The 18,718-nt window shown below is 57.9% G+C and overlaps 1 protein-coding gene across 3 annotated transcripts in view; it reads left to right on the top strand.

Moving 5' to 3' along the window:
• The first annotated feature begins 262 nt into the window (after window positions 1–262).
• LOC122393730 (bromodomain-containing protein 4B-like) overlaps window positions 263–18,718 on the top strand; it is a 42,284-nt gene continuing 23,828 nt past the window's right edge. For all 3 annotated transcript variants that reach the window (XM_043390019.1, XM_043390001.1, XM_043390010.1), the window contains exons 1-2: window positions 263–432; window positions 4,285–4,913. In XM_043390019.1, the coding sequence (XP_043245954.1) occupies window positions 366–432; window positions 4,285–4,913 (696 nt within the window). In that variant the 5' untranslated portion in view covers window positions 263–365. The remainder of the gene's footprint in view (window positions 433–4,284; window positions 4,914–18,718) is intronic.

Here is an 18,718-nt window from a genome sequence, read left to right on the forward strand (position 1 = left end):
CTGTTCTTAGAACATCAGCTCCAGAGTTGGGGCGTGAAGGACGGGCCGGCCGGAGGGTCAGCGCGGCGCCCGGCCGGCGGCGTTTTCGGGGGTGTGACCGGGGCGCCGGCGGTCGGCCGGCCGGCCACATGTGATCGATAGGGAGGTGCCGGGCCGGGCCGGCGACCGACCGGACGGCGGCGGCGGCGGCGGCGGCGGCGGCGGCGGAGAAGGCGCCGCGGCGGCTCGGCACCGGCCGGCCAGTCGGCCAGCCGCGGCCGCCCGAGCCGCCCGCGCGAGTGGTCAGCTCCGGCCGCCCCCGCCCCCGCCCCGGTCGCCAACGATCTCTGGTGCTCAGACGTGAGACAAACTGTGAGACGGCCACCATGTGGCAGAAACTGGACGAATTCTTCACCCAAAAGTGCTGCCTGTCATGTGGGAAATCGGCTTTAGGTGAGTAAACAGTTGAGACTCAGCTGCAAGTGAGCCATCTTTGAACGTTCAAAACGATTTGACTTACGTTCAGCTGTATCCAGCTTTGTTCGTATCGCAGCGATCTGCTTTCAACAAATGCTCCTGTCGATTTATCGATGTCGAGGGAAGGCGCATGCTTGTGTTTTGCTATCCTTGAGATGTCAGTAGAAATATCAGCTAAGATCTGAGTCACGAAGGGCTGATTTCTGCTATTATTGGTAGAGGCAGCATGCTATCGATTGAGTACCTACGGAGGTGACCGTAATGCTCGAGAAACCTTAAGTGCAGATCTTTTCACACATGAAATCAGTGTATATTAAAACCATTTTATATTGTATTTGCTATTTATGTATTTACTTATTCATTGGATGATGACTGGGAGTGTTTCACTAAATCGGGTTAAACTATTCATTTTCCTCTAAATGGTGTATCTCTGTATGCTTAGCCTCATTGTGAGCCGGCGTCCTTCACTGCACGCGATGCGGACGTGCGGTGACCCTCGGCGGCTGCGTATCGGTCAGTGGACCCGTTACTATTGGGGACCCAGAACCAGTTTGGCCCGACTGCGCTACCCCACACGTGCACACAGCGCGGTCAACCGGTCGGGCAGCGGGGCCGGCCAAAGGGTGTCGAGAGGCCGGCCGGAGCAGGGCGCGGTCACCTCATGAATAGAAAGGCGTCGGTCAATTAATCTCTCTCGCCTGGCGTGGTCAGGGCCCGGGCGGGGAGGGGGCGGACAGGGGGGCGGACAGGCTCAGGTCGTCTCGGTCGGGCTGAGAAATAGCCAAGGTGTTTATCCCGGGATAAAAATATCAGGTGCCGGTAGGAAGACTGATATCGTGATGTAACTCAAAACTGTTGCTGTCGGTCGGTATTAGTATTCGCCGATGGAGAAAGCTCTAAAGCGAGTCCATCAATAAATACTTTGACTGATAAACTGGAATCCAGAAGAATATATGGGTGAAGGCCGAAGGGTTAGTGGGTGAGTTTCCCAGGTGCCCTTTACTTTTCGATAAATTGGTGGAATGAGGTCGCCCATTCCCCTGTCCGCCGTTCCTCATACCGGTCCCAGGTAGCCCGCCTTGTAGTCACAGTGGTCACTGGTCAGACGGGTCGGCCGGTACGGCACCGTTGACACGCCTGACCCGGTTGTCACCCTGCCGGTCGACAGCGGGCGTCTCCCAACTCTGGGACCGCCGCGACCGGCCCCGGCGTCCGCCCGACCGGCTGACCGGCTGCAGCGGGGCCGTGCTGACCCGGTCCGGCGGTGACCCGGTGCCAGCCGGTCTCCGCTGACCGCTGAGTGCTGACCGCTGACCGTCCATGTCGGCGCCGTGACCGCTCACGGAGATGGCCCGCTCCCGTGGCCGTGGCGGCGGCCGGTGACACTGCAGTGGGTCAGTCGGGGCGGACCGTTAGCTGACCGGCCCACGCGCCCTGCCGAGGACGCCGGCCGCTGCAGCTCGGCCCGATCAGCACCTATCTCCATACACAACACCGGTGAATGCCCACCGACCGGCCCACGGCTCACCGCCGCTACTAAATGCAGCCCTGCTGACAGTAATGACCGAATTAATGCGTACGGTAGTGTGTGTTACGGCCGCGATGCGTGGTCCCGGCGCGCCGCCGACGCCCGTGGGAGTGATATGCATGAGGTGGCCGACCGGCCGGGTGGTATATGAGGCGGCCACCGGCCCGTTAGAAAAACCTCACACGTCGTCACCGGCCGCGGCCTTCTGTGGCGACCGGCGGAATGGGCGTAGAGCGGGAAGTGCTGTATACTGTATGAGGGACTACCTGGTTCGGAATCTACCCTATGGTAGCTAAGCTACCCCAGCGTTGCCTTGGTTTGGTTGCTCTCGATAGCCAGGAGTATTACCAGCATCGATCAGAGACCGAATTTAGCGTCTTTGCGACGTATCACCCGTCAGTCTGACATCGCAATGCAGCATGCTTTATGGATTCCTTGGTTAAATAGCGCTTAGCAAGTGCACTGACCTCGAATGTCATTACATCTTTCCTTACATACTCTTCGCTGCGACTCATCAGCATTTTCTGATCTGAGATGGCACACGGTTGACAAACATGTCGATGTCTGGACAAAATTCGGGCGGGCTCATCATCGTCAGTATCGTCATCATCATCATGACGACGCCATCGTTTGGCACCTGCTGTTGTTGGTCGGCGGTCGGGTCCGTCCGTTCCCGGCCCGAAGCCATCGTGACTCTGCGGCTCGCTGCCGTCCCCTCCGGCGCCGGCGACCGAGCAGCGCCGTCCCGAACCATTTGAAATCAGCTCAGCGCCGCCGAGACCGTCCGCACTTTCCCAGGTCACGATTTGGTTTTATATCACGCCGTCTTGCGTTTCACCAGGTCACGGCATTCGGTCCGTCCGCACCGTTTTGCGCTGTCGAAGCCGTGGACTTCTGCGCTTTATATAGAGCCTCTTGAATTATCTGTTTGCTCCCGGAGTTCCATACTATTGCTCGTTTTCCTTGTTTCTCCTTTCTTTTGTTCTTCGTCAGCACCGTTAAATCTGTCGGTTCCAGGCCGAAGTAACCGTCTCCGCATTGCAGACTTGAGACGGCCATCGCATCGGTGCAGTGTCCGGTCACCGTCACTGTCTCCGGTCTCCGTAGACCGTATAACGAACAATCACTGCTCTCCGTGCAATGGCCACTGGCCGGTCACTGCGCTGCCGTCTCCGTGTGCCGTGGCCGTGGCCGTGCAGCGAACAATCACTGCAGTGACCGCTCAGCCCGGCGTCTCCGTGCAGAGGCCGTGTCGGCGCCCGGACGGTCACCGGTGTTTGCCGCCGCCGGCCGCCGGGCCGGACCGGTTGTGCTCGCTGCAGTCGGTCCATAACGTGTGCAGCGCCGCGCCGCCGCCGGAGCGTTGACCTGGCCGGCCATGGCGGGTGGACCGGCCGGCCTGCACCGGCCTCCGCCTGCTCCTCAGCCACCGGCCCAGACGTGCTGTATTGACCTGGCCCGGCCGAACCTGCCCTGCCGTTCCCCGCCGCGCCGCGATGGCCGTCCCGGCACAGCCCACCGGGTTACTCGTGTCCAGAACTGATGGCGCTAATACCACCGGCTTTGTCGGCTCTCGTGTGGCGTAATGCAGCCCGTGTCTCTCCGTCGCGCCGAGTATTCCATGCTATTGCCTCGGCTCCATCCCCAGTCTCCCTTGCCCGGTCCTTTCTCTCGCGACCCTATACCCGCGACCCAGTCTCCGTAGGGCATTTGCAGTCTGTTGCGATGACGGGTCGTTTTTGTGCTACCGGACCATCATTTTCGCTCGGCACGTTTTAGGACGCGGCCCGAATGTCTTTGGTGGTGCGGGGATGCAGATAATCTGTCTCGTATGTTGATGCACGCACGCTCCTTTGAAGAAAAAGGCTGGTTGGTTTATCTGGGAAAGGGTTTTCGTTTTGGTGTCAGAAAAACACGGGTGGAGACTGGAGGCGGACTGAATGACGAGCTAAACTCTCATTGAATTATGCAGAGTTCAGGCTGGAGGGCGTTCATGTTTGGAAAGGTCGCATTCTCCCGAAACTAGCCGGACGCTCTCTCCTCGTTAGAAGATGACCTTTTCCCTTGGAGTGAAATAAATTCCGACACGAGATGCTTGTGTGTCAGTGGACTGTTCTGAAATTAGGGCCGGTAAATTATATCTGGTATCACAGCTCGTACCTGGGTATCATCGCGGTGGTGTGATATTATCTCGAGCGGACACATTCATCAGGTGAGTCGGCCGACGCGCAGATATGGGTCGCTTCGCTGGGGCCCACCGGGGTCCGCCCAACTGACCGGACGTTTTTTATCTGTTCCAGAAACGGCTCCGTCTGTGCGCATTGAGCTGGTGCCCCCGGGCCACCGGCCGACTCAGCACACTGGTGGTGTCTACCAGAATGGCTACTTGCCTCAGAACGGAGTCCATCAAAATGGATACCTGCCCCAGAACGGAGTCCACCAGAATGGCTACCTGCCTCAGAACGGCGTCCATCAGAACGGCTCTGTGCCGAACGGCTACCCGCCGCACCATCAGCACCAGCACCAGCCGCCGCCGGCCATCCACCGAACCAAGCCGGCGCCGCCGCCGCCCGATGTATACGGCAGCGGCCCGCCGGCTGGTCAGACGGGCCCCTCCGTACCGGCCGGTCAGCGCGCCGGCTGGGCGCGGTCCGGTCAGCCGCCGCCGCCGCAGGCCGCCCTGACCCTGCCGCGCCCTCCCGGAGGCAGCGGGGGGCCGCAGCGGCCACCACCGGCCGCCGCGTCTGCAGCGACTCTGCCCTCCCAGTACCGCAGCCGCAGTCAGAGCAACGACGGCGCCCGGCAGCCGCCGCCGCCGCCGCCGCCAGCACCACCGGCACCACCGCCACCGCCAGTTCAGCACCAGCAGCACCAACACCACCAGCAGCAGCAGCAGCAGCAGCAGCAGCAGCCTCAGCAGAACAACCCGGTGAGTATTCTCTTTACCTTTTCTGCACGTTCTTTCTCTCTCAACCCCTCGTTGCGGCACCCCGGCATTTGCCATCCTCCGTTGAGCTGGTCCGTCGGTGACATACACGGCCGTAAACTGACCGCAGAGGCTTGAGAGCCGGCCTCCGTTGGTGAAATCGGCGGGCCGGCGGCGCCGAGAGCTCGTGCCGCCGCCGAGACGGGCATTCCGCGACCTCTGGGGCGGGATTAGTGTGACGGCCGAGCTAGGGACGGCACCGCTGGCCGGCGGCGGCAGATGGCTGCGGGCGCCGCGCCGCTCCGCGGGGATTGGTGTCGCTGCCCGGGGTTCGTTCCGCCAGCCAGCTCCGCAGCCGCCGCCGCCGCCGCTGCTGCTGGTGCTGAAATTCGGGTCAGCCACAAAGGCGCGCCGCTGAGGCAGAACACGATTGCGAAGGCGTGTGGCTGGTAGAGGCGCGGCAACCGATCATCCGCTGCACGCGGCGCAGGGGGTGGCTGATGAGCGTCCCTCGTAACTCAGCCGGTCGATTCAGCCCGCCGCGGCGCCCGGTCGGATTCAAAGCCAGGTCACCTGTCCGCCATCTGACGCGGGAGCTTTATTCACCTCCGTAAGCCGTCGATCTCCGCACACGGACGCCTGTGCTGTTTGTGTGATGGATGGGCTTCACCGATAACCGAAAGCCGCGTTTGTTCACCGGAGCTAAAGTTGAGAATAATTTTCAGACTGTTAGCGGCTGTAGCGTTTGATGATTTCAGCGAGAGCGTGCCTAACGGATTTCTCGCGGGCCGTTTCATTTGACCCTTTATTTCTGGCACAGTTCTGTAAGCGATCGTTCACGGTCCAATGCGGCTCGATTGGTGTTGATAGTTTAACGACGGAAGATTTATAGTTCCCGGATGGCGTCGGAACAATCGCCGCCCTAAACGATGGGTCCCACGATCAATGGAATGTTTGGGATTGTGGCACAATTATGATGGGGCCAATGGAGCTCGATGAAAACGATAAAGTCAATAGATTCGTCATTAAAATAATAAGCATCCTCCTTCGATTTCGAACTTTCAGTCTGGCAGGAGTTCTGCCCTTCGACCGCCGTATAGTGCCGATTCTTGCGACAGTAGCTAGTTATCATTAACTCCGCCTAGCGTCAAGCGGATCCAATTGTTTTGATCTCATTGGGCTGTCGATCTGCCGCTGATGCTGTTAATTCTGACAATAGCCGACATTAGGCAACGAGCCCCGTCCATCATACGCTGACTGCTGTAAATCGATCAGCGCAGATTAATCGGCCGCGTAGGCGGATAACCATACCACCGCGAACCATCCCGTCGCCATCGGGCGAGACCCTCCGTTCCGAACATTGCCGCGTCGGCACTCCTTCCCCACTGAGTCGCCTCCTCTCTCGACGTGTCGTGACCACCCCCTGCTGCATCTCTCGGCCGTAACTCGGCGCGGTGACAGCCGGTTGACCCTGGCGCGTCAGCGGCGGTCCCTGTTTGTACGACTGCCCAGCCCCGCCCGGTGCAGTACACACGTCAGCTGCCGCTGCAGCCGCCGGTGAGGTCCGTGTGTGCCGCGTCCTGATCCCCTGCAGCCGACTCCGACTCCGGCCGTGTTATCGGCCAGTCCGCCTGGCCGACACACAATACCGCCTGCAACACAATCCGACACGGCGGCGGCGGCGGCTTTTTGCGTGTCGAGCTCGGCGGGGCGGAAATGACAGGACCGGGCGCCGACCGGTGTCGGGCGGAGCTGTCACTCACCGCCGCCGTCGGAGCCGCCGTGAGAGCTGACGGGCTCCGGCGGGCCGTGCTGAGCTCCGAGCTCCGCACCCTCAGTCCACCCGGCCGGGCAGGTGTGGAGAGAGCGGCGTCCCGGCGCGCCGGCCGGCTGCAGCCGCTGTGCAGCCGAGCAGCGTCCCTGCAGCGGCTGCACTGGGTGGTGACCCACAGCCGACGGCCGGCACTGACCCATCTCCGCCCCGGCCGGCCGGCCGACGGCTCTCTCCGCTCCCCAATGCACCGCCGTCATCTCTCACGACACGACGGGCTTTTTGCGGCGCGCCGCGCGGCCGGACCGGTGTGTGGCGGTGGTGGCGGCGCGCGGCGGCTAACGGTGCGCGCTGGTCACCGCCGCGCCGCGCCGTGCCGCCGCCGGCCACCGGCCCGCAAAAAGCGACCGGCCGCCGCGCGCCGGCGTGCCGTCAACTCCGATCGGTGGGCCGTTCGGCACAGCCACCTGGCGCGGGCCGCGCCGTGCTCCGCACAGGCACGACCGGCTGGCAAAAACACCGTCACCGGCTCTATTTCTCACGACTTTTTTACGTTTTTGTTAACGACGCCTCTTTTTGAAGCCTCATACCAGACGTAGTTATGTTTGATTTAAGTCGTCATGCATATTAGGATTTACTGGTTCTGTGTCTTGCTTTCTGTATAGCATAAATCTCAATTGTTTTTAACTGTCTTGGAGAATCTTTCTGCGCTGCTTCTTCGGAACCAAGCCATCGACCGTGCAGCAGATGTGCTGGAGTGTAGAGATGCGTGGGTTGTTTCTGGCTAAGTCCAGCTGGCTGCGTAGGATCTCCTGCACTGAGAAAAAAAAATTATTCCCCAGGGGTGTTTTACGGGTGTCAGACACCATTGGAGGTGTCATCGAACACCCAGATTGGTGTTGAAAAATGCTGTTTAGGGAATCATTAAGGTGTACAACACCACGATGACACCCTTTCAAGTGTTCGTTCGCATGCGAGTGTTTAGATATACCTTAATGGGATTCAGCATGACACCTTAATAGGTGTCCGACACCCACACCCATCCGGGTATCAAACACTCTAAGGTATCAAACACCCTAAAAGGTGTCAAAAATGTTCTTTTAAAAGCATCTGACACCCTTATGATGCCTTCACAGGTGTTGCCATTTATTGAAGCGGAATGTTAAAAGTGTCCGACACTGCTAGAGGTGTCACATTGACACTTGCAAAAGGATCTGACACCAAAAACAGCGTGAAAAAAAATGAGGAAAAATATTCCCATGGGGTGTCTCACGGGTGTCGGACATCATTGCAGTGTCATATATAACGCCCAGATTGGTGTCAAAAATGTTGTTTTGGGAATCATGGAGGTGTACAACACCACGATGACAACCTTCAAGTGCAACGCGCTTTTAAACACACCATAATGGGATTCAGAAAGACACATTAATGGGTGTCCTACACCAACATCCATTCGGGTGTCAAACACCCTAAACCATCAACACTTCAAAAGGTGTAAAAAAATGTTCCTTAAAAGGGATCTGATACCCTTGTGATACCTTCACGTGTGTTGTCATTTGTTGAGGAACATTCCAGCATGAGTCACGAAATGTTGGAAAGCTGTCGTGTATTCGAACCTAAATCATTACATAAATTGTTCTGACGTCACTTGTGTTAGGAACCAGGGATGCGTTGTCTAACGGATTTTCAGTGACTCGGACTCCCGCTCTGTCTTCCAAAATGGACTCCTATTCCGGCCAGAACTGCCAACTCCATCAGACTCCGACTCTGACTCCGTAGCACTGCTAGAAACCACAGCAGGTCCAGTGGTTTGAATCATTACCCAATCAGCAAGCTGCATTGTGTGACGTCATTTGTGTACTGGTCACGGCGTCAACCATGCGAAGATCAAAAAGCGCCACCTTGCAGGAAAGCCGTTAGATTTCAGTTGGCGGCGGCGTGACCACGTGTTGCGTGTGGGGTGTGAGTGATGGAGGGCTTTTTTGAATTTATGTGGATATAGTGGCGCCGAACGTTGTTCGCAGTGTACCTACTTCTTCAAGTGATTGTGCGTTAATGATAATGTTTAGCTTTTATTTGTAGCTTGCTCCTTGTTTATTCAAATGACGAGGCGGCCGGTACTCGGTGAAATTTGAAGACTGGAGTGAGGATGACAACACAGCATTGCACCATGGAAACGAAAGCAAGTGAACTGCGGAATAACATCTGGTTGGAGATAATCGACGGTTAATTATCATTGCTGAAGCCTGAAATGCGAGCAACTTCTCACTGTGAATGGACCCGATGTGTTTCGGTGAGTTTTCATTGGATTTCTCCGTAAATATAGAGCCCATATTTTTGTACTTTATATAGTTTGTTGCTGTATACAAAATAGGAATGCCATCTTGCGATATGTATGCGATATGCCTGTTTGAACCAATAAATGTAAGAATGTGTCGACACCTTTTTTGGCATCCAATGGACACTCTCGTAACACCTTTAAGGGTGTGTACCAAACTGCACCTCGCTGGGGTGTCAGACGGGTGTCACTTTTGACACCAATACAGGTGTCATTGGGAATCAAACACCGGGTGTCTGACACCCTTTTGGGTGTGCACCCAAAAGGGTGTCAGACACCTAAAAGGGTGTCAGACACCCGGTGTTTCATTCCTCATGACACCTGTATTGGTGTCAAAAGTGACACCCGTCTGACACCCCAGCGAGGTGCAGTTTGGTACACACCCTTAAAGGTGTTCCAGGGGAATAATTTTTTTTCTCAGTGTGGGAGATGTGGTGGTATGCGTTACCTCAGCGCGCTGGCTTCGCCAGTCTTTCCGATCAGTAAGACTGTCCCATCGGATATCTGCCGCTGAAGGCCTCTCAGAAACCCTGGGGAGAAACTATAGAGCTGTGAGATCCGACAGCAAGCGCGTGGCCTAACTGCCTCGGACTGCGGCGGCGTTGATACCGACCCTGGGGACCGTCTGCCGGCGGTGGCAGCTGCGCCCGTGAGTTGTTACGGCACCGCCCTGGCCGTGACTGCGACGAGACTGAGAGCTGGGTACGGGGTTGTGGGTGTGATAGAGTAGCGGCACGGCGCTACTGACGGGCCTTGGGAGAGGATTATCCTCTCAGCTCGGTTGATCGGCGCTCGACCAGCCGCCGATCTCAACACCTGGGGACAGGGTGACGACCGACAGCGGAAAAAGACGCTGGCTGAGGCCAGTCAGACCGACTAGCATCCTGGGAATCAGGGCGCACTCGGGGAATCCATAGCACGTAGCCGCCCCGATGGACTCGCGGAACATTTCCCCTCCGAGCACTTCACGGAACTGGATGCTCGTTTGATCAGTTCTCCCTGCTCAACTCTCTACCGGCTCACTCACGGAATTCGACTCTCACCCGCCGGATCGTCGGCCGGAATCCGGGATTTAACAGCCGTGGGTGCCCCACTCGGGGAAGCTGCCGACCTGACCGACTCGGGGTATTTAGCTCATGGCTGACCCGAGCGGGCCGCAGCGCACGAGAAAGCAGCGGCAGCGGACAGCGGTGGTGATGTCTGGACACTCCCTAGCTCCGCCGTCCGGTGCAGGGCTGGCCTGGCCCGTCTGGCTGAGGCAGCACTTGTGCCGTGGGTCACGATCGGGCCGTTTGCGGTTGTCGCTCCTCCGCAGTGGGAGAGCCTGCACCGTGACGAGGTTCGGCTGGACGTGCTTAGTGCACGGATGGTGGCTCGAGCAACCGTGAGATGAAATGGGCGGAGCTGGTTCTGAACGAAGATGTTTTGGGCGGGAAGTGAATTAGACAGTTGACGCAATGAAAAGGCACTGAACCTGGTCTGTTCCTAACATTTTCCTTTGATTGCATTTTCATGGCCTTCAGCCATGACATCCAAGGCCAAGTTTCATTGTTATCATCTTGCAGCTTAGAGAGGATGAGTCTGCACTGACCACCACGGCGCCGAGCCATGAGAGCTCTCCATAGGGGTAGAGCCGTGGGTGGTGACTGTGAGACGACGCCGCCGCTGGCCGCCGCTGCCCAGATCGACGGGTCGAGCGGATACCCCTGATCACCGTGCGGCGGCGCCCGGGGCGACCGAGCGGCTAATTGGTTGATGCCAGTAACGAGCCGGCCGCCGCCCAATCATCCACGGCCGCGGGCACACGGCCGGCGCCGCGCGAGAAGCGCGCTGACGAGTGGGGCTGGGGAGTGGGTCAGGACAAGGAGTGGGTCAGCAGTCAGGATAGGGAATAGTGTGGGGCAGGCTATGGGTCAGGATAGGGAGTGAAGAGTCTGCCTAGGAGTGGATGTCAAAACGCTGCAGATGGAGGAGCAAGCCTGTGTGGTAGTAGGAAGCAGGACGAAGCGTGCGAAAGTCAAACGGGGATGGGGAGCAGGTCAGGCAGGACATAGAGAGGAGGTCATGGCATGCCTGCGAGGAGCAGTGTAGTGGAAGCTAGGACCAGCCGCTAAGGACGACAGGGAGGATGGCATGGTCTGTCAGCGATCCTCTGACGTGGAACAAGACCGATCGGCCGCCGGCGTCGGGTGATAACGGAGCTCTAAATGAGACAGTGTCCTGCGGTCGCGTGTCTCCTCTGGCCCGTCGGTATGTCGTCTCGATGCGTCTCCTCCGCCGCGGAGGGCGTGCCGACCGGCGGGGGCGGCTCGGCTGAGCTCCCCGCCCTGCTCGCCGCTGTCCAGCCGTGTCGCTCCTGATGGATCACGGGCAGACAGCGGCGGCAGGCGCGGCACACTGGCGGCAGACGCGGCGCACTGGGGGCTAATTTCGACACGCGTCCGGCATGTGGCGGCGCGCTCGGCGCGTCGGACGTGTTCGGCGTGCGACGAGCCGTGTCCGACGGGCGGACCGACGGACCGACGGGTGCCGACGCTCCGTGCGGCTCCGCGAAACCTCCGCGAGAGCAGAGACCACCTTCTGCGGCCACCATCTGGAACGAAACGATCGGTCCAGCTCGAGAAGTTTTCCCGGCAGCTGTGGCTGCAAAGCTCTCTTGGGTGCGTACTCGCATTTCCCGAACTGTGGAGGCTAAAAGTTTGAGGGAAGCTTAAATTGTCTGAGGCAGCAGAAAGTGTGGAACGCACTCGCTGAAAATCGTAACCGTAGAACGCTATAGATGTGGTGTTGGCTAAATGCACAGGCGCGCCAAATCGAACCGTTGAGGGCAGGTGCGGAAACAACAAAGTGACGCGGCTGGGAGGGTTATTGACACGCCACCCTCTGTTCACCGATGCAACCATAGACCCTTCCGAGCTTCTGATCCGTTTCCACACAAAATTGCAATAGTCCGATAAGACATGACTTAGTTGTTTGCGTGGCTGCAGTTAACGATTTGCAGTTGAGAACATCCCAGTCGATGTGGAATTGCTATTTGCTAACAAGTGGACCAAACCGCCTCTTCCGATCCATGTCTACGTTGAATGCCGGTACGATATGTATTGTGTACGTGTATACTTCTGATTTCAGACAATTACCTACCATTTACGCGGGAGACAAAGCGGTTCTTTGACATCCGTAATTGGTCTCATCGACATCGTGCTCGCACAAACTCAGATTGAACTGTCCGGCGTAATTGCTTGTGATCCATTATTCCAAGCAGCGGAAGTTATATGACGTGCCAGGAGAAACGACCAGACGATATTAAGCAGGAGACGTGCTGGCCTAGCTTGTTTCATGGAACCTTCCTGAACCACTCTGAAACTAATTTTGCCGGTGTACTCTGAATTTCAGGCAGCTCGTGCTGCGGGCTTTGGGTCAAGGCGTCTCGCATCGGACCGTGTTTGCAGTATGGAGGCGGGCGCGTCCGCTCATCTCTCGTTTTCCGGCCTCCGGAGGGCGTTACCGCCGTTTCAGAGGATCCTACCCCGGTGGTCTCATTTCCCACACGACCGCGTCAAGCTTTAATTACTGGTGCAACGTTCCTTCATCCCAGGCCCGTTACTTGGCACAAATTAAATAAACCGCTTTTTGTGCCTGCCTCAACCCGGAATTAAACCTCTCTGTTGGTTTGGAGCCTGTCGGGACCCTTTTTCTCAGTATCGATGTTTCTTCATCACTCTATGTTTGATGGGCATTTCGTCGGCGATTGAGTTGAATCGAGGCTAACAAATGTCGGGATCGCTGTTGGGGACGGCCCCCATCTATTCAGCGGGTGACCGGAGGGAGGGCTGATCTCTGACCCCGCTCACAGCCCACTATTTCACCGGGCCGACCGTCTCCGGACGAAGAGGAGAATCCTTCTTTTTTTACTCCGGGCTATCTAGGAAACCAATGAACGATTTTCTCGCTGCCTGAATGGCAATCGATTGTCGAATCTCCGGCGCCGACAGGAAAATTCGCTCGCTATGGGAGAGAAAAACAGACACTGGTTCACAACGGTGAGAGACGGATTCGGCCTGTCAGCACGGTCTGGCTCCGGATGAAAGCTACATTTCTGATAAAGATCCTCACGTCTGCGCTGCACACGGTGCACAGCCCGCACCTTTTGTGCTTACGCTATGATATGCACTGCATCTGCGGCTGGGTTATACAGATATTGACCAATGTAGCTTCCCGATGATCAGGGGATGCGTAGCTAGAAGGCTTTGACTGAGCTGTATCATATATGTAGTCCGACCCAGATTTGTACTCCATGACCTTCCGTTTACCGGACCATGGTCTCAGTCCATCCGCGGCCTCTGTCAGTTCGTTCGCAAGGCTCCTGCCCGCTCAGGGCTGCTCCGTGCGCCCGTCCGCGGCGTCGGTCGGCCGCTCGGCTGCTCCCACGGCCAATTACCTGCGCCACCGTTCCGGGTCGCTGCGGTGGCCGGGCGTGAGTTACACAGTGGCATGGCCTCCCGGTGACCTGGACAGGCCCCGTTCCCACGAGACGGGCCGCCGCGCCGCCTGGACACGGGGATGAGGTATCGGCCGCTGCCGGTCAGCGGGTCCGGCCGCCCGCCGCGGGAGGCGGAGAGTGAGGCTGACCGGAACGGCAGCGGACGGGAAGTAGGGCCCGGAAGTCTGGACGGCGGTCGCACGGCTCCCGTCAGTCGCCGGTCTTTTGTTCGGCCTGTGATCTATGTGAGAGATCCATTAGATATTCGCTCGCTCGCCGGATAACGGCACGGTGTTTCAGTGTGATCCGTGAGGATGCGGGAACGGGGAAACTGCGGCTTATGTCCGGTGTGGAATTTCTGTGAGGTGACCCGTGTCCATAGTTCATTCAACTTATTATCGAGCTGGATACTATTTGAGTGTTAACATTGGATTCTTGGAAAATAAAACATGGAATTTACATTAGCCAAATAATGCTGCTGTTTGGTATTCCTCGGTCACGTCTTTTCAGATGGCTTCAGAATTTCCCATTCAAAACATTTCTTCGATTGGCTCGGCTACTTGATATGCCATTAGGATATCAGTAACAGCGAACAATAATTCTGGGAACGACACTCAATAAAAAAGCGCTCGGAAGACGGAGATGTCCGACTTTGAGTTGTCTGAGGAAATAAACCCGCGCCGCCCATCTCCGGAAATAAAGTGTCATCGTCCATCAGGCGCTGCAAGCTTCAGATCGTCTTGTTGTGATATGAAGGCCGGCTTTATGGCAAGCGCGCTGGTGTTTTCGTCGCTGTAAAGATTTTCCCATCAGACTGAGTAGACGAGGTCCTGAACCCGTGCCGTGCTCTCTGGCCACCGGGGACCGGTTCCTGAGCCGGTACAGCCCTCAGAGGTCAGCTGGGTCGTTCGACCTCCCGCCCCTCCGGCATTGGACATCGTTCGCGGTGGGGCTGTCATTCATTGGCATCTTGTCAGCACTTCGACCGGTTAGTCATTAACAGCGTTGCTGCTTTTGTACACCTGCTGGTATCGATCATCTTCCTTGAACCAGTTCTCTTAAACGTTGGACAATTCCGAACTCGGTCTGAAGTCAATCAATCAATCAAATGGTTCCACCAAGTCCGGAATCTGGAGCGCCGTTTCCAGATTTCGGGTCAGCTTTTTTCCTCTGCGAATCGCCATACTTCAGAGGTGACAGAGCACTGCAGTCGGTGATGTACGATGTGATGTAATTTGTAGCCTGGGAGCACTCTGAGCGATGGGAACGCGCCCGCCCGACGACGCACCGTGCTGAGACGAGACTGTTCTGCGAAGCTGGCTGTCGATCCAGCACTTGGCGAGCTCCGGCAGCTCTCGAGAAAAGCTATCGGCCCGTAATCGATCAGGGGACACTCAGGAGATGCGGGTCCGTGGCGAGTGTCGGCTGACCTCTGGATGACCTTTGACTCCGATCAGTTCGGCTCTTAGGACACCTGTGGGTCAGTTTGGGGAAGTTTTGGTCAGTTCCGGGTCAGGCCCGGGTGAGTTAGAGGTGCGATAGAAGCGTTCCGTATCGAGGTGGGACGGGCGCTGCCGACTCGTTAGCTTATGATTCCCACGTTCCCAGCTCAGCTTTGGTGCCTGGTGAGTGGTAGCACTGGAACCGAAACCGTTTAGTGTTCCGTCTTGTCCCGTTCTGCCCCGTGGTATCCCGTTTCAATCCGTTTGTTTCGTCCCATCATGTCTCGCCATGCCCTGTTCCGTCCCGTCTCGTCACAATACCCGTACCGTCTCGTCCCATTCGTCCCGTCTCGTCCCGTCCTGTCTCGTCCCATCCGAGTCCGGTTGGCCACGGTCGGAGTCTGGAGGCTGGCATTTCCGGCGGTGGCGCCGCGCCGGCAGCCAGCATTCCTCCGCGGCCTCCGGTCCCGGGAGCCGATACGGCGGCCGGGAGCGATGAATAGAACTGGTTAGTGTTTCAGGCGCAGGGACGAAGTGCTAAACCGGAGAAGCCCGTGGTAAATGCCCGTATGGAGATCCAGTGAAAGGAATCCTAGTAATCACTGTTGGATGGGCGTGTCGCAACGCGACATAATGAAACATGCCGATGTTAATTAACCGTCCGATAAAAAGGTGATAGATTGATTGAAACAAATTCAGAGAAGCCGTAAGCGTGGCAAAAAGTTCGAAGTGAATGTCCCGTATGTAGATCATTGAACTCTGGGCAGCGCGAATGCACACCGCTGCTGGAGGAAGCAGCGGTGCTGAACGGCATCAGAACGTGCATGGCCCATGGGAGTGGTTGAAACTGCTGAAGTGGGCAGAAAAGAAACAGGAAAGGAAAGCATGATAGGTTAGCAAAAATATAGCTAGGCTTGGCGTAGTCGTTGTGACTTGGTTGGAGGATATGAATGTGATAGAAATATGCATAAGGAAGGGATGGTGACAGAACGCGACAATTACCAGCTACTGCTTAACTTCGCTTTAGAGACGAAGCGAAGAAGCTGCTCGACATCGACCAATACTAATGATGATTGATAAGGCTAGGGAAGATAAGACATGAAGAGAGAATGAGACTGAACTGGAGGAAGCACGAAATGGTGACGGAGAAAGAAATAGGACGGGGGAGAAGGCAGCGGCACTCTGCCGTCAGCGGCGGAGTCCGATGGCGGTTCTTTGGATAGAGACTGGGGACGGCCCTCAGGATAGAGACGGAGCTGAGGTGGACGTGCTGGCCGCTGCCGGCCAGTGCCGATCGACTGATGGATGGTTCGCCGCCGCGACGGCCGGCCAATTTTGAAGGTGGTCCGGCCGCCGGGCTCGTTTGTCGTGGTGTCACGCGCAGCCGGCTGGTCAGACTCGGCTCTGCCATAGGGTTGCCGGCCGGTGCTGGGGCCGAGGTCGTTTGGCCGGATGGAAATGGTCACTGCCGATCGTCTCCAGCTGCTGTTGGAGCGCTGGGAACAGAGCTGGCCGCTGTAGACAGACGTCGGAACGGTCTCCGCTCCGCTGCGTCCGGCCCGGCCGGCCCCACCCGCCGCGGTGAACTCCGTCCCCTGGCCAGCCCGAGTCCATACGGGGCGCGGCGCGGCGGGCCGCCCCGCCCCCCGCACTCGTGATGCATCTGATCGGTATCGCCAGCTCTCGGCCGTAATTAACGCCGTGTTAAAGTCGGCGTGACCCGGTTCTCGGCCGTGTGCGCCGGGCGGGGCCCGGCTCGGCTCCGTGCCGCTCCGAGCTCCGTCTTTGCTCCGGTATTTGGGTCGCCGCTGACCGGAAGCTCGCCGCTCCCGGCGCCGACGCATGCTCTCACGACAACCGCGGCGCTCTGACGACGGTCGTGGCGCGGTGGCGGCCGTGGCGCAGCTGTGTAGACGATGACTGGCGGTGCGGTAATGTTGGTCCGTGGGAGGGCGCACGGCTACCGGGGCCAGGTGGCCTTCATTGGAGCGGCAGGGCCGTGAGCAACCGACCGAAACCTCGCGGTTTGCGGTGCCGCCTGGTGTGAGTAAAATTCCCGATTACGTGCGATCAACGAAGTTCACGTGTCGGTCTCTGTGGCATGACAAGCATGCATTGTTTGTTTGTAAGCTGTACCGGCGGCGGCCACCGGCGGCCAGCGCTTTCAAACTGGGCCGAGGTGGCGTGTCTCGGCCGGTAAAACTCCGCATACCGTCCCATCGTGGGTGTGGTGTTGTGACAGCATCACGAGAGCCCCTCCTCCGCTGTGTGGCGACGAGCCGGGGTCCGCGGGCGTTCAGCTCACTCCACTGTAACCAGAGCACGTCCTGCAGGGGCTAACTTTCCGGCGTGGCCACTGGTCTGCCGAGTGAGGGAGAGGGGAGCCATGAAAGGACTGCGGTGATCCCGGACACCGTAAGGTAGGGAGTAGGGACATCCCTGTGGCGGCCGGGAGGCAGATTAAGCGCACCGCTGACGGGCTGAATTAAGTCGGCCAGCCTCCGACTCAGGAGCGGGACAGGTGATCGATCATGACCACAAAGACGTTTTGAACCGAGTCTAAACCAGGCTCTAGAAGCTCCCTAATCCAGGCTAGGCAGCGACACCAAACCGCCGCAGATTTCGCCTATCGTTCCGAACCCTGTCTCCTCCACCATCGCGCTGACTGCTGGCGAAGTCAGGCCGGAATTTAGAGGTGGAATTTTCCCGGGATGAGGCTGTATTTTACGGTCGGACGGTTTAGAATATGAGCTATAGCGCGGTCGGTCGGTGTCGGCCGCTGCACGGGCTCGTCTCTCGTCCGGCGGTCTGTCCGTGACATCGGCTCTGCATGCGGCTGCAAGATGTGACGCTGCTCGATAAGGCGCTACGAGCGGCGGGCATCAGAGTAAATCATGGACTTTACCGGGAATAGAGCTGAGCCGATGTGCGGTGACGAAAGCAAATCTGGCTTGAAAAGACGTTGTCGCAAGAGCAGCGTGAAAACTTAACTCTGGATTATAATGCATCCTGGAAAGCGGTTGCTAATATCTTGATGCCTTCATACGTATAAGGTATTGGTTGGTATCTGTTTCAAAGCTAAGCAGCTTTAATAACTTGACAAACTGCTCAAGCCTGGCAGCTATGAGCGCGTATGCAGCCCAGTGGAAACCCATCACGTGGCTGGTGCCTGACTGCTGGCGGCGTCTGACCCGGCAGTGACCTGGTCCGTCCGCATTCCTATCCGTCTATGAAATGACCGGTGTTCTGGGTGTGTCCGGACAGTGCCCTGCCGCTGACCATCCGTACGGCGGCCAGCGGACGCCCACCTTCCGCCCGCATAGACAAACTCGTCCCCACCGGCGCTCCAGCAATAACTGGCGCTTCAGCGCTACCTACCTGGCGTTTCAGCGATAACCCGGCGCGCCACTTGTGTCGATGACTGTACCTTCCCGTCGCCGCCGGCTGCGCGTCCTTCGTGACCAAGTCATTAGCCACCGGTGTCTTAGCCAAACGACGACAATGGCCGGTCATTTCCGGCCATCGGTCCGACCGCCGTCGACACTGCCGTCGGCGACACATTGTTTGCATGCGATCGTTGATCGGTGCTGAGGGCTTCCGGGAACGCACGGATTGACCGGCGGAAATCACCGCAGGCCGACCGGCCGCTCAGACGCTTTGTGGCTTCCGATCACGCCTTTCGACCGCCGTTGGCCCGTGCGTGAGGCTGGCTGTGAAATTATGATGATTTAGGACACGCGCTGGCAGCGATAGCGGCTGTTTTATGAAATCATAACC

This window comes from Amphibalanus amphitrite, unplaced genomic scaffold (assembly GCF_019059575.1).
Source record: "Amphibalanus amphitrite isolate SeventyFive unplaced genomic scaffold, NRLGWU_Aamphi_draft 000025F_arrow, whole genome shotgun sequence".
Taxonomy (NCBI): Eukaryota; Metazoa; Arthropoda; class Thecostraca; order Balanomorpha; family Balanidae; genus Amphibalanus; species Amphibalanus amphitrite.